General features: G+C 35.1%; 3 protein-coding genes across 4 annotated transcripts; 2 read left to right on the forward strand and 1 right to left on the reverse strand.

The window, feature by feature from the left end:
- Window positions 1-33: 33 nt before the first annotated feature.
- LOC114521418 (transmembrane protein 144-like) lies at window positions 34-3,842 on the forward strand. The gene is made up of 11 exons (XM_028541868.1): window positions 34-234; window positions 727-891; window positions 1,135-1,360; window positions 1,537-1,620; window positions 1,775-1,835; window positions 1,944-2,086; window positions 2,607-2,704; window positions 2,978-3,133; window positions 3,378-3,439; window positions 3,541-3,594; window positions 3,664-3,842. Exons 1-11 carry the CDS (start codon window positions 156-158, stop codon window positions 3,742-3,744), a joined length of 1,209 nt encoding a protein of 402 aa, XP_028397669.1. The 5' UTR covers window positions 34-155; the 3' UTR covers window positions 3,745-3,842.
- Window positions 3,843-9,295: 5,453 nt separating this feature from the next.
- LOC114521427 (protein regulator of cytokinesis 1-like) lies at window positions 9,296-14,904 on the reverse strand. 2 transcript variants are annotated; one of them, XM_028541878.1, is made up of 16 exons: window positions 14,819-14,904; window positions 13,930-14,221; window positions 13,767-13,835; window positions 13,316-13,480; window positions 13,045-13,218; window positions 12,688-12,837; window positions 12,451-12,521; window positions 12,251-12,327; window positions 11,997-12,133; window positions 11,698-11,796; window positions 11,394-11,540; window positions 11,221-11,282; window positions 11,050-11,101; window positions 10,807-10,956; window positions 10,394-10,573; window positions 9,296-10,053 (listed from the first exon to the last, which is right to left on the reverse strand). In XM_028541878.1, exons 1-16 carry the CDS (start codon window positions 14,830-14,832, stop codon window positions 9,979-9,981), a joined length of 1,914 nt encoding a protein of 637 aa, XP_028397679.1. In that variant the 5' UTR covers window positions 14,833-14,904; the 3' UTR covers window positions 9,296-9,978. The 2 variants fall into 2 exon arrangements, with proteins under 2 accessions (XP_028397679.1, XP_028397680.1); XM_028541879.1 differs by having other exon boundaries at window positions 9,965-10,053; window positions 10,417-10,573.
- Window positions 14,905-15,088: 184 nt separating this feature from the next.
- Window positions 15,089-15,688, forward strand: LOC114521610 (50S ribosomal protein L28-like). The gene has a single exon (XM_028542101.1). The coding sequence runs from the start codon at window positions 15,102-15,104 to the stop codon at window positions 15,579-15,581; it is 480 nt and encodes a 159-aa protein (XP_028397902.1). The 5' UTR covers window positions 15,089-15,101; the 3' UTR covers window positions 15,582-15,688.
- The last annotated feature ends 180 nt before the right edge of the window (window positions 15,689-15,868 follow it).

The raw sequence follows: 15,868 nt of genomic DNA on the forward strand, positions 1-15,868 counted from the left end.
CGTTAGGTCACCAGCGGAAGTGCAGAGAGAATGTCGAACGTCATATATTTTATATATGTCACGAAAATTGATTGTAAATAAGATTTTACATAATTAATCTGCATTTTTAGATATTATAGATTACGTTTGAAATCAAGTATCCAGGCTTGTTCAATATGTTCGCTTTAAAACTGTTATTTATTTGCGTCGGCTGTATTTTAAACTGTTGTGATGTAACAGAGGGCGCTAATTATGGTTAGTATAATAAATAGCAACATGAATATGTAATAGCATAATGTATAGTATTTTTTTAAAGAAAACAGAACTTGTAAATAGAAAATATAAAAACGTTTCCAGGACGCCAATAAAAACCTTCTAAAAATAGCTTACAATTAGTAGCTACTAATTGTAGCACTATCATGTAAATTGGCTATATGGCTAATTTACTATTAAATTTTAAACAAAAAATATGTTGCAATTTCAATGAATTTATGTTGGTGCTGTAATATACCCAGTCGCAAGGTGTTGTGGACTACTGACTGCAATGCCTAGACAAATAAGCACATCACTATATCTTTATGGTCTTGTCTGGACTATTCAAGATACATAAATGGTTAGAGCTGACCCACCTATGACCCCAACCAAAGCTAACAAAATATTACATTGTTGGGAGTAAATGGTTGTATAATGACCTCTATTATATATAAACAATATCATTACAATTATAAATAATGCTTTTTGTTGAAGATAATCTTCACAGAACAAACAGAAGTAGCAATTTAACAATCTGTGAACGACGTCAACACAAGATATCAAACCTATCTCCCGCTGCTGGTTATATTGGTGCTTCTGTGGCAATTCTCATGTTTGGAAGTAATTTTGTTCCTGTGAAGAAAATAACCACAGGAGATGGTATGTGCCCAGACAAAATAAATAAACGTACCATGTCTTGTTTTTATTTGGATGTATGTGGACCTTATAAGCAGGAATGTTTCCTTATGCCACCTCTACTAAGCATGACATATGGAAATACACATTATTCCTGCTTCCAGGTGTAGTAGTGTATATTGAGTTCTACTAGTAACTAGAATATATATGTATTATATGCCTGCCAATATTATACATCAATGACCTTGTTTTCTATTATACCAATAGGTGTTTTCTTTCAATGGATAGTTTGTCTAGGGATTTGGATATTAGGATTATTTGTTCATCTTTACAATGGAGATGAAAGGAAATTTTTTCCTTTGGTAATGGTTGGAGGAGTTATCTGGTGTACTGGAAATATGTGTGTTGTTCCTGTTATTAAAACGATTGGTTTAGCAATGGGGTTATTAATTTGGGGAACTCTTAATCTAATAGCAGGATGGGCAACAGGCAGGTATTAAATGTATCAATGAATATGATCCTCACTCCATTGTGTTCCATTTTTTGGATGCAACTGCAGTCACCTTCAAAACTTATACAGGTTACTAGTGTGGTAACTTGCTCTAAATGCAAAGAAAGCCTTTCTACTATATGCATACATTACATACATTTTATACATATATACTGTAGATTTGGGACATTTGGATTAATTTGTGAGCAACCAGTACAGCATTCTGCAATGAACTATATTGGAGTCATGTTAGCAATGATAAGGTATTTCTCGTAATAATTTTTGAACTTTCTTCTGATATCTGCACACACATGCACCTCTTTTTCTATATTTCAATTTAATTTTGTATCAAATTGAAAAGCTAAAGGGAATTAGGACTGCTGTGTATTCTTTTAAAAATATTTTTGTCTTTCAAAGCCTTGGAATGTTTATTTTCATCAAAAGTGAAGATCCAACAGAGAATATTGCTTCTGCAAATGTATGTTAATGATTAGCCTAACTATTATACATATCAATTTGAAATACAAAAATTACAGAGTATACAAAACTATCTTTTTTAAATTATGTCTAATTTGAAACTTTTTAGACAAGTTTCAGTAATGGCCGTGGCGATAATAGCTTAGTTCAAGATGACGACGATGAGGAAAATGTTTATCTGCTTGCGGGCGTAAAGCAAGACAGCGACTCCTCTTGGGTTGATAATTTTTCGAAAAACCAGAAGCGATTTATGTACGTTCACAAAGTTCACAATTGAAAACAGAAACATTAGTTAAATTGGTAAAGTTTTATAAAACCTCATATCCACAAAGTCTGAGGTCGGTCCTGAAGTGAGAATAACAAAACAGAGTTTGGTTTGAATCTTTTAATGGCCTTTTCACAGCGTTTCCAGTTCGACGTCTATATCTATATTGAAGAAAATTTCTTCATTAATCCACAATCAATTTACTCATTATCACTAAGAAAACGTCATGCATGCTGGGGTAAGGCTGTGTGGACACGAGCGTCGTTTTCTTCGCCTTTGCCTTGACGGTTTTTGAAACCGTTTTGGTATGAAAGCGAAAATGAAAACGTCATTGTGTACATATAGTTTTAGTAACTGATCCGTGTTCTATAGAAACTGATCCGCGTCCCGTACGGCCGTACCCATGCAGGGTTCTCTTTTTCGAGGTTGGCGATATGATCGTAAATGATGCTGTATGGTTATAAGTCATTCTATAATGTTAATGATGATATGTATGTGTTTTTTTAGTGGAATATTTCTGTCTGTTGTGTCAGGTATTTTATACGGCATCAGTTTTGTTCCAGTGTATATTATTCAGAAAAACAACGAAGATGCTCCAGATGATGGTATATATATAGTAGCTAATTATAGTTTATTCATGCACGTGCTATTAATTAGATGTTTGTAATCATGAGCACTCTCTAGTTCACAGGTCGGAAGCAACTGCTCGAAACATGCTTCTCTTTATTTCATGCCAACGAATTATGCGTCGCTAAAAATAACGCGATTTTGAAAGAAGAAACATTAGAAAATTTACCTCACTCAATTCTTTTAATATACTGCATGCATGTGAGACTGATTTTATACATTTTATACTTGTTTTTTTCTGTTTTCAACAGGAATACAATACGCGTTTTCTCAGTTTAGTGGCACTCTCCTAGCTAGCACGGTCTACTTTCTCATATATTGTCTTTACAAAAGAAATAAACCAGACATATATTCTGAAGCTGTTGCGCCAGGATTCTTGTCGGGAATATTATGGGCAGTTGGAGATGGTAGGTAAAAATAAATAGAAGAGCGGGGCATCTTCACTTATAGTATGTTTACTCTCCGAAGAGATTAAGAGTAAGATCTAGAGTTTATAGTTACATAACTATATATACTTGTTCGATAACAAATCCAGGATACATTAGTTTTTTAGACTTTAGTCCACTTCATTTTAACATACGTTAATTAAATTTTATCAACTAATAGCAATTGCAAAACTAATTTTTGTTGATGCCTCCCTTTAACTTATAGTTGGTTGGTTTGTTGCAAATACCTATTTATCAGAGTCCGTCAGTTTTCCAATTGTAACAACTGTGAGTACAGTTAATATTTATATTTATGCATGCATGAGTTACATGACCGGTAGGATATGATCAAGGATATGATTACTATAAATTTTGTTTGTTTGTCCTAGGGACCAGGAATTATTGCTTCCATATGGGGAATATTTGTATTTAGAGAAATAACGGTAAGATGTGAATTCTTTGCCTTCCATATCTACGACTTAAAAAGTAGTTTTAGCTTTTTCTTTTTACAGGGATGGAAAAATTTTCTTCTTCTCGGGGTGGCAATGTGCTTTGCAGTCAGTGGATCGGTAGTGACTGGTTTCTCAAAATGAACGCAAAATAGGTTTTCATACAAAGTTATAAATATTATATTCGTGCATTTAAATAATTTAATAATTTAATAAATGCATCTAACATGTAATACATTTAATACTGAATAATTTGTTTAACAAAAGAATGTATATTAATATTAAATAAGTTTAACAAAAGTTGTCACGTTTACTTATCTTTATTTTGTTCACTTCACTCCTAGTCAAAATTAGAGTATTTCACAACACAGGGCATATTAATACGGGATTAATGTCAGTATAATTGTCAGGCAAATATACGTTTCCTGAGGGTGAGACAATTAACATTATGTAAACAACTGTGTGTCAGTAAACAAAAGCAAATAAGATGCGATTGTGCACAAATTGCTTTAAAATTGGAATTCGTACAACCAGATGGCATTGATAGTAATATTTAGATTTACCTCTTGTCGTCATCTCCACCGGCATCGACTGAACTGTCCTGACAGTCCTGTGTCCACGTGGTAACTTAAAATAAATTTTTGGAAATTGATTCATTAATGGTAGCATGCAGATGTGTTTATAGCTACATGCAAAGACTACCATCGTTCATCGACCTTAGGGGGAATTATGTAAATCAGTAAGATGCATATACATAGGGACAACCGTGTTCACGTTTCTTAAGTTTTTGGTGCCAGACGGTATTGACCTACCCTGGGTTTCTGCATTTTTTAATTATACGGCCATAGTACGGGTATACAAAATTTCTAATGTACTAAGATTTTGGTTTAAAATTTTATTGTATTAACTCACTCTACATGCGCGGAAGCTTGTGCAGATTATACATTATCGATAGGTATTTCACGACGGTCCTAACTTGGTTTGAATGCATGCATGTTCTACGAATCAGATTTTAAATACTTATAGTTGTTCCTCTAAGTTTTCATCATGAGTGAATATGATATTCCGTACTTACCGAAACACATATGATGATTTGTAAAGTGACTATAACCACGATAGAAATTATCACAGCGATTATTATTATAATCATCGTTTTATCTAAAATGTAGTATATTGAAGATTACTTAGAGTCGGGTTACATGTGGAGAATTGGATAACTGCCGCATCAACTTTGCTGAGTTTGCTGGTTTTCTGGTGTGTATATTTGCATTTAATCTTATTTCTATGAATTTGGCGTTTCACGCTATTTTTCCTTTAAACAAATTTTTGGTATAATGCAATATTTTAAAAAATCAATCATTTTGAATGTCGCTTTATTTATTTCCGGAGCGTGTGATTGAAAAACAATTTAACGAATAGCGGAAAACGCACAGGTGTTTTGTCCCCCCATTTTCCCGCTTTTTCTTCCACTCATCGAAATAACTCTACGTCCAGCTACAAAAACTACCATAAACGATATATCCCAATGGTCACTTTTACTTTACGTTTACCTCTGGCTTCATTAATTGCCTCAATAGGCTCTGTTGGAGACTTACCCGTCAGATGGGTCTCAACCCGATCAACCTTGCGTTTCGGGGCAATTCGGCCAGATGGTTTATGAGAGCCTATATCAGAATGGCAGAATTTCGGATGTATGGTAAGTTATTTCTTTCAGCGACAATCGGTGATGGAAAATTATAGCATAGCATTAAGCAATAGGGTAAAGGTAGATTCCGCATGGAATTGGGACATAGAATAGTTTCTCAAATCAGCTCCACGATGCACTGCCAATCTTGCTATTGCTAGTAACTAGTCCTCAAGTGCAATTTTTTAAATTTTAATGGCAATATGACTTACAAGTGTGTACGATTGGACCTGTTGAAGAGGTTGTGGTGAACACTGAAAAGAAGCAAGGCAATCCATTTAGAGACGCTAGATTCACTGAAACATGAAATTTGAAAAAACATCGTTTCAAGGCTTACCGGTTTTTGTAATGGTAGACACAGAAAGGAGTCTCGGTGCTGAAGAAGCGGTGACAAAGCCTGCAATTTTTTATATACCTGTTTTTATCTATTTGCACATGCACAACGCTCAAAAAGATGGCCGTTATTTCGACGTTAATAATTTCATATCCCAAACTGAGTCACTTACTAGAATAGTGGAAGTTACCTCGAAATTTAAAAAAGGACCTTGATTCATACACAACTATTTTCGGTTCATAATAGCATTCATTAATTATGATAACAGTATACCTGCTTTAGTGTTTCTCCCGATCAGGGGTGGGGATTTGAAATGATCAAAGATCGCTGAAATTTTCAGGGGAATGATTTAGACATATAAGGATGTGTATGAAATAAGTCAAGCTACTATGAAAACTGTAAATCATATTTACTTGTCTTGGAACTAGGCTTGATTGTGTACTGAGAGGCATTGGCACTGCTTGTCGCTAAAAGTTCAGAGGAGAAATTTACTGAGACGAAAGTCGAGGAAACTAAAAATACCATCTTATAGCGATTATTATAGTGATTCGCTGTGCTTTATCAAAATAACTATACTGAGCCTGGGGGCTGACATATATAAAGTATATGTAATAAAGTCCTAGATTATAAGATGTAAAGTGACTACTAAAGTCTGTTTCAAAAAGAGAAAGTCGATTTTTGTGTGGCGACTACAGAAGTTACTATAACACGCGAAGTGCTACCAGTTCAACGGATTTTTTTAAGCGTATATACGACCTTCATATGCCAATAAGTGACATACGACAGGGACATGCAAATTTTATTCTGCCTGTATTCTAATTTTTAGAAGCTTTCCAGTCTCTAACTTAGGTTGGGCAAAATATTTCACCCAATTTTCTTTTCAACCGCTTTAAGACCGAAGTCAGATTCACTTGACAGATCACAATTGAAAAGAAAATCAATTTCCTCCTGGTGAAAAACCGGCCATAAGTTCACCTTCATAATGCATGAAAATTATCCTAAAACAATTCATCTTAATCACCTTTCAGGATGCGCAATATGACAATTGACATAAGCTTGTTATCCATTTGTTGTGTCAATTTTAGTGCGACAAAATGATTGCCAGCCGTTTCAAATCTCGTTTGGAGGTTTATTATTATTGTCGTCGCGTTTTCCCAGTGTGACACTATGTTATTTCTCGTTTCGCTTGTTTCCAGTTTAAAGTTTGGAACGTTTCCTGAATAGTTGATAACCCATTGCAAAAAATGGGCTTGGCCTACCTGACCAAAAATAGTTTTTTTTGGTCGCTTTTTAATCCTCATTGACATCAAAGCTGCAAAGAAAACAAGTATTAGTCGCTTTGCCTGTGTCACGCGAACTGAGTACTAGTGGGCTTTAAAAATCCCCTCAAGCAGGTAAGATAGGTGTGGAAAACAAGGCGCTTATATTACTTCCTTTCCATTACGAGAAAATGTTCACGCAATTAACAGCGTCAGCGGCGGAAGGCGAAAAGTGACGAGGAATTTATGTTACAACAGACACCAAAATGACGAATCTTACCATTTTCGCCAAGAGGAAAAATGTAGAAGAATACGATTAAGATATAAAATACCATCTAAATAAAAGAAACAATAAGTAATTACTGTAAAGTGGAGAAATTCAGGGCTGTAAATTTTCCTTCAGCTAATAGTAATGCTTGCGTGACCATTGCCAGTATTATTTTTATATAAAATGATCTTTTTTGAATATATTGTACTTTTACTAGATGTATATTACTCGTGTATAATAGTGTATACAATTTATGTGTGTACACGTTAAACTCATTCATATTCTCATCATTATCCTGCATGGTCGATTCATGATACGACAATATTAGCTGGAGCGAGAGTAACAGGCTGCACTAGAGAGGCTGCACTGAAACCTGGCGCAAAATTCCGCTTGGTATTAGGAATTTAATATGAACTCTTCTTACCTTACTTTTTCAGTCCTGCTTTAAGAGTCTTACCAGTCTCGTAGTCAAAGGTACAAAACGTTCTGGTTAAGTTAGTTTAATTTTCCTGTTTTTGATCTCGAGTGCTCGTGCGCGCATAAGCTTTTTTGACAAGTATATCAATGGCATGCACTCACGTAATGATCTTATCTCTCTTCAGAGCCAAAACAACATGTATATGTGTTGATAAAAAAATTAGAGAACCCAATACACAAGCTCAGCTTTTATGTTTCGCTACTGCCTATAGAATGAAAAATGTTTGGCCATTACGCTGTATTAAACATGGCTTTTTGGGTCTGTTAACACATAGGTTGTTCTCAGATTCAGTCACCAATCGTAAAAAAATTGAGATCGATCTGAGATTGATCAGCAGCCAACTTTGAAATATGTGAATATAAATTATTGGATATCTATTAAATATAACTTGGCTCCCCTGTTCCTCCTCCCGAACACACACCCCTTGAAGGAATTTTTATCACTACTATGAAAATTGTTTACTGGCTTACAAGGGTTTTCTATAGAGTAGTAGGTAACTAGGATTAAAAGATTATAATGTGGCTAAAAAGAGCACTAAGCCACCTTCTAGCATGTCAATTATTCGGAACCAGAACGTACTTATTAAAACAGTATTATGATACAGAACTTATATAGTTCTTTTTTTTCTACTGATACTATCAAACGATTTGAAATTTCTCAATTAACGCAGGGCGCGTATTGCACTTCATATCGGTAATGACCATATTGTAATAGCTCTATGTAATGATTCCCTGGAGCTAAAGAAGTTCGTATATCAGAGAGCATATATAATGGTTAACTAAGGGCCTGTTTACATGGGCGAGTTATCCCGGCCAGGCGAGGTGAAAACTGCATATATAATCCCATTTCTATTAACTGTGATATAATGAAAGACTAATCAGGTTAGGCCTACGATGTGATGCGCTTTTTACCTCGCCTAGCCGGGATAACTCGCTTCATGTAAACAGGCCTTAAACAATGTCGTTGACCTTGCCCATATCTTTAAGGACCATCCTGTTAGGCTGCATGGGAGATAAAAATCAATGTCAACAATCCGCGATATAAACCATCAGCTTAAATGCAGAGAGTTTAAAGGAGATAATCTTAAGAATTCAGATTTACAACTGCCCTTGAGGAAAAATTTTGTAATTCAGACAGTATACCAAATAAACATTGTGAACAAATGTCCACGCCTTGAAATTGGTTTGTCTCGTTGATAAGAATATCGTAAGTGCGTTTGTTGGCGATTTATGAGCAGATTATAGCTGAGTGCTCGATATAAAATAGCTTAGTTATGATAGTTGGTAGCTCAGTAAATTACCATTGGCAATACACCATGCTAAATATGCTCGCTGCGAGTAATTTCGTCTGATCACAACGCTTGACAGTCTATTTAATGATAAGTGGAAGATTTCCTTTCTTCTCTACTAGTTGCATGGTCCATACTCAGGTAGACTAGATATAGGGGGGGGGGGCATCTACGCAGCCAGCCCCATGCATGAAGGACTACCTCCTCTGCGGACCCTTCTTCTGGGCGAATGTGCATAACTCATCGTCTAGTTCACATCTTTCGAAATATAACGCAAGAATGCAGGGGTCGGCCTCATAAGCCTCTTTTCCATGCACCAAGCTGCTCAGAAATACCTAAAGAGGAAAATCGCATCTAAAATCACACATCACTCAAATACACGTGTATATATTGGTGGTAAAGGCTAAAAATTGTCTACAGTAGCTATATACAGGGCAAGGGATTGATAAAAAGTGTTTACAATGCTTTTAATATATAGTCTGCACGTCCTAATTAATCGGCATATCGCTAGGGGAGTGGCGAGAGGACGGCATTCATGCATCTTTTATTAGAATCTCACAACTTAGAGCGGCAACGCGATGACAACGGCTAGCAGACAATGCAATCATGTCGCTGCAGCAAATGTTTCTTCATTAAACATAAACTCGCGATACTTAAATTGGCTGTACGAATATATACGACAAGATATTGCTTTTGAAAGAAGTTGGTTTGGCCATCATCGGCACGTTGTCGTCCACAATCGTAAGGTTTCTTGGAGGATGATGTACGCCAGAGCGCTGATATAGTATAATTATAATATACTATATATAACTGACCGCCTTGATGTACGCTACAGTCGTTTGCCGCTTAGACTGTTCCCTGCAACGAGGGCAAACCTATATATATATATATATATAAACAGTGTCAATGTAGTTGTTGTCACACCTCACACTATTCCATAACTATATATACCCTGTCAATCATTTGCACCCTATCTATTATTGGTATATGTGCATATATATATATGTGTGACAATCCCTGCGGGATCTAAGGCTTGATCTGTAATGGGGAGGCCATCTCAATCGGATTTAGACGAATGTGACCATTTGAGATCGAGTACTGTTTAACACTGCAGTCGGCTCAGCTTGTCCTCGTAAACCACTCTAAAACACATGAAATACACACTTCAATAATCATAAACATATTCTTCACAGCTGAATCAGGTAATCTAGTAACATGTAATGAGATTCATGGTCTATAAGGGCACATATAGTCTAACGTACATCCTTGAGTAACTATTATAAACGAGATATAATTAGAGGAACTAAAGTAGCAACTGCAAAGCAACCTTTATATAAGAGTTGAATCACTACCACTGAATTTCTAATTTCTTTTCATTGCCGAATTTTATAATAACTGCAACTGCAAATTGAAGACACTATATAGACTAATAAATACTTCAAGATATAATAACTAGTCTGACTGCGTCGTAAATATACTCACTGTAAATTCAGTATATGACGTACAAGATGATAACGATTCTTTATTCGTAGGGTCCCCAGATCGCGCAACAATCATTGTTGAATCTCTTGAAGAGCCCGATGACTTTGTTGTGTTGAGAGGTTTGCTTGACACTTTTTTGGCCAGTTTTTTTGAAAGTCGAGATGAACGTCGTCTTTGACTCTATATAGAAGACAGAAAATCGTGAGTATTGAATATATCATGCTTGCAGTGATTGCATGACCTCAAGGTAGAGTAAACTGATATTTATGTCCCATAACTGCAACATGCCGAATAAATGTATCATTGTGCTTTTCTGTAAAACGAATAAATACGTACGTTGACGATTACTTATTGAGCTGCATTTTAAGTGCGTGCAGGTATCAAATTATTTATCATGTTATTTTTGCACAAACCTTGATCACTTTGCCTTTGTTAACCTTTGCAGGTTTATTTAAAGTGGACATAAGATTTTTGCGTGGTGTTAGTGGAGATCTGTTGCAGGCCACACTTGATTGAAATAATCTTGATGGAGTTGTAGCGGTTGAACTTGCGGTCGAGTTCATCTATAGTGCACATGAAATTGAAGATCATTATGGATTGCACCTTAGAAATACACGAAATTTATGTGTTTTTGATAAACTTTATTTATATATTACCTTGCTGGCAGAACGTAGCCGTCTGCTGAGCGGAGTTTTTGCAGGCGTAGCTCTAAAAAAAAGTAGTATACCTTAGATTATGGTCATGCAGACGCAAGTATGTACCTAGCTGACTCATGTAACTTATCATACTATAATTAATGAGGATCACGATAATGATATATTTCCTACTTTTTGCTAGGCGTACAACCGTAAACCATCTCTTTGTTAAGTGTTTCTTTTTTGGCTTTTTGCTACAAACAAAAAAGAACATTCGATGAAGTTAATTTGACGGTACCGTAAATTTGATTTGACGTACGTAGCTTATGTGCATCCCAAATAATAAATCTCTGAGCAAAACATACCCTGTCGGCAATTGCTCTCTTCTTTTCTTCTTCATGCATTAGCCATTGTCTTTCTATAACCTCAAGATATCTTTCACCATTCACTAAAAACACATTCTCGTTATCATGTTCCCATGCTACTATAGCGCTCTTCAGTTCTTCTTCAACCTAAGAACGAAAAACATATACTGCATGGTACAATCAAGAAACCGTACTAGATTCAAGGTAGCTAGACTATATTTCACGCATTTCCCGATGGTATTAAAATGACAACGTATATCGAATTAAAAATTCGTGGTAAAAGAATGTTTTTTTTCAGTTTTACCTTTGGTAAACCTTTCTGTACAGTGTTTCTTGTTTTCATTTCTTTGAGTAAAGCACCACCGCGATTGAGAAATAATCTGTTTGGATCATTTTCTTTGCTCTTCAAAATCGAATTAGAAAAAATATTTACCAGAGAAGAGAGCTGCAGACAGACATGGCGTGTTGAAAAACAGTGACAAGTATAACATTATACGACTCATTACAGAGAAAATGTAGGTTATATATACGCAGGGTATATATAGGAAAGGTGGGTATATGATTTTAGGATATCTAAAGAAATGTATACAGGATGAAATCTACCTCAAACTCCAAATATTTCTTCCACAGGCTTTCTCTCTTTTCGACGAGTTTGAAAATTGCGCTGTTTTCCTCAAAATAATTTCTCATAATTTCGACTTGATGTTCATGAAGAGTAAGCGCATCCTCACTGAAATTTTCTGCACGACAAACAGTATATATTTTATAATACATCAGACGTACGGTGCGCTTTTGCTGTCTTGAGTACTGGAACATAGTATTTTATAAATAATTGGAATATTTTAAACATTTCATACCATCGAATGCAGGCGTGAACTCGTGTCTTTGCGCCTCTCCAAAGTAGCATTTATCCCAAATCTCCATCAACTCTTTTCTAAAACAGCGAAATGATCGAATAGAGAGGAAGATGCGTTACATGCAGGTAGTTTTATACAGTTACATAGAAGAGAAGTGACAAAACCCGCTAGCTTTTACGTATAACGTTTAATATGCCCACCTTGAACCCTCGATAAATTTTTTGATGTGCAGAACTTTGAGCGCTTCCAATTTCTCCACTTCAGATTTTAACTGGAAAAAAATATGAAAAACTTAAAGATTTTTCAGATTTCGGGGGAATGCATGTGGCTGAGATCGACGAATGATTAGATGATTTGTGGACAAGTATTTTGCGAGTTGGGTTATCAATTATTTAGAACAGGATATTAGATTTGTATAATAAAATCTAGCTACTTACTTTAAGTATTACAGATGGTCTAAAACCAGAACAAGCTCCATTACATCTTTTTTGTTCGCTCTCATCGACATCAAGTTTATCCCAGAGTCTTTTTAATTGTTCACGAAGGCGAGCTGCTTTACCAAAATTCTCCTTTTGTTGTTTCTCAAGCTAATTTTGAAAGAAATATCAATCTTAAGTTCGCTAATATTAATCTATTTAGTTACGCTACTTACAGAGTACGCGACTACATGCAAAGGTGCAAGTGATCATGAAAATATTCAGTTAGAAAAAAATTCAAATAAGGAAGCTGGGCATTCATTAACTTAGATAATAATATAAATGCATTTCAACAGATCAACTATATATGTACTATACCTTTGTTTTAAGCTCTTTCATGGCATTCAGATTGTTCTTGGACAATACAAATGATGCCTCAGAATCATCACGTGCCAAGTCCTTCTCGAATTCTGTCTCAGGGACTTTCTCGAGCTCCTCCCAAAGATTAAAAATTGAAAGACGTAAAGTCTTGAACTGCTCAATTCCCTGTGTCTGTTTGATAAGAAACAACGAAATATTACCCTCTAAATCAATTTTCCATTCATAAACAGATTTTAACCACTCATGCATTCACATACAATGTACTCACCATCTGATTTTCCATATACTTAATGTTTTCCTCTATTTCATTAAGTTGTTGTTTTGTTGGTACTTCTTTGATCCCAGCATCATGTGGTGGTAATGCCAATCTCTTACAAAGCATTTCTTCAGTCTCTAAAAGTCTTTTGTGAGCTTTTAGTCTTTGATATTTTTCCTACAATGTAGATCGATGCTAATATTTACACACAATGCAGTCAGTGTTGGCAGATTTAGATCAACTGGGCAGTGACAATCATGAGATCACTGATGTATTTTCCCAGCTATTTATTTAATTGAAGAAAATGTGCAACTTTGACACCATGCATGCTTGCTTCGATCATTTAAATCTACCTATGCATAATATAGTAATTTCCAAGTAACTTATGTCAATCATCTCATAGATAATTATTAATAGAGGATCCCAAATAGAGAGGTATTAAAAGCTGTTTCCATTATCATACCGTGTTCCAATCATTCAATTTTGTTCGCAATGTTTTCTCAAGTTCAACAAGTTTTATATCTCCTTCAGGCTAAAAAATAAAGAGCTTGGCTTGAAGGTCACTGTAATATGCTATTAATATTACTCTAAATACAAAATATTAAAGTGACTTTGCTTTACTATACCTGGTAAGGGACTTCACCAAGTTCCTTTGCTAGATCAAGCAATTCTCTTTCATAGGTTTCAATACTTGATTTTAATTCCAACATAAACTCTTTTTCATCATTTATCATATCCACAAACAAACTTCGGACATATTGTAAAATAACATCCAGTCTGTTTTTATGAACTGATGCACTGATCCCCATTTCCCCCCACATTGTTTCGAAAGTCTGCATGAACTCTGCAACCATAACCACCAAACCATCTTGAACAATTTTTGTTCCATTAAGATCCTGTATATCCATGTCCATTACCCTATGTAAGAATATATATGAAAAAATGATATGACAGCATTGGAAAGAAAGATAGACGTGCATCCTATTTTCAGACCACATAGGTTGTCATCACATGTTATATTGAGACCAAAGGAAAGAAATATTATAAGCAGATACAATTCAAGTCGTTTAAAAATCTTTTAAAATCCCCTTTAAACATTGCCTTATTACATGCGCTGTAAACAGTAAACTATGTACCAAATACACAAATTTACTAAACAGTTTTATTGTTTTTTAAAACCATAATTATGAACGACTAGCTAAATCCTAGCTTTGGTGAAGAATACTGAAATTATACAAGGAATGCACTCACGAAATGTTCTGATTAGTTCTCCCAGGAAATATATATTTTAAAACAATTACCTAATTATTACAAGTAAACCTGCTCTTCTGCTTTAGTGCATAGGAAATTGGCTACAAGGATGGCTATTTAGGTTATGCCCACAACTATTTACAGTGTTCATAGACGGATAGAACAGTTTATAGACTATGGCCCAATCGCCCCAATGGCCAAACAATACGCCCAATGTTTTCAAATACCGAAAGTACGCTGTACAGAATAGTTAGACACACTTACTCTTCAACATCCATTTAACGTTTGAATCTTCAAACAGTGATGATTGGTAAAAACGTTGAGAACGTATTTGAAAATTTATACATCAAGCCTAGCTGCAAAATAAAAACTATTTGAAATTACCAGACAACGACTTTAACAGTCACATGATCAAATTACTGTTTTCTATTGGCGTTTGTTTCCACTGTTTGTGTTTCGGTCAAAAAAATCAGCGGAGGAATGATGTTATATTCGGTACGTGATGTACGCCCTAGTTTACTGAGAATAAGATTTCATTTGACTTGCAATGGTGTTCTTAAATTTTCGTTGTATTTTATACGGTAAAGTTATTCCTCCCCGAGCTCATAAAGGTATTTACAATGGAAAAGGTCTAATGTTTGGAAATAAACCAACATTTTCAGAGAAGAAGACGAAGAAAGTATGGAAACCAAATGTTCAACGCAAGACATATTACAGTGAAATACTGGAAGAAAAAGTAAAATATGAGATGACAACTTCAGCCATGAGAGCAATAGATAGAGCTGGAGGATTTGATAACTATATCTTAAAAACTTCAAATAGGAGCTTGGTTTCTAAAGCTGCTATTGATTTGAAGAAGCAAATGTTAACAGTTCTTGAAATGAAAGGACGAGGGGAGAACATTGAAGATATTAGAAAGAAATTGGTGCCACCACCTAAAATATCAAAACATCAGCATGTGCCAGAGAAATATACTAACAGATTCTATTTTGAATGGAAAGGCAGAAAACATGTTATTTATTGTTAACTTTCTCAATGTTAAGAACTGTACTGTTATTTTAAATCCATAATCTGTCAATAAAATTTATAATCTTGAAGATGCAAATTCAAGTCCTGCTCAAGACAACAAATATTTTTCCTTCTTGTCTCTGCAGTGCCAGATTCTGAATTTAATACTTCATATCTCTGAGGTTAGTTTTGATATAGTATTGTTGCTTATTATTCTTGGCTATTATGCTTAGTATTCTTGATTTAGGAGAATTAGTACAAATTGTCCATCTTTTAATCTATCACCCCACTGTTTGATGAGCCACC

This window comes from Dendronephthya gigantea, unplaced genomic scaffold (assembly GCF_004324835.1).
Source record: "Dendronephthya gigantea isolate DGI-Jeju-01 unplaced genomic scaffold, DenGig_1.0 000020F, whole genome shotgun sequence".
Classification (NCBI taxonomy): Eukaryota; Metazoa; Cnidaria; class Anthozoa; order Malacalcyonacea; family Nephtheidae; genus Dendronephthya; species Dendronephthya gigantea.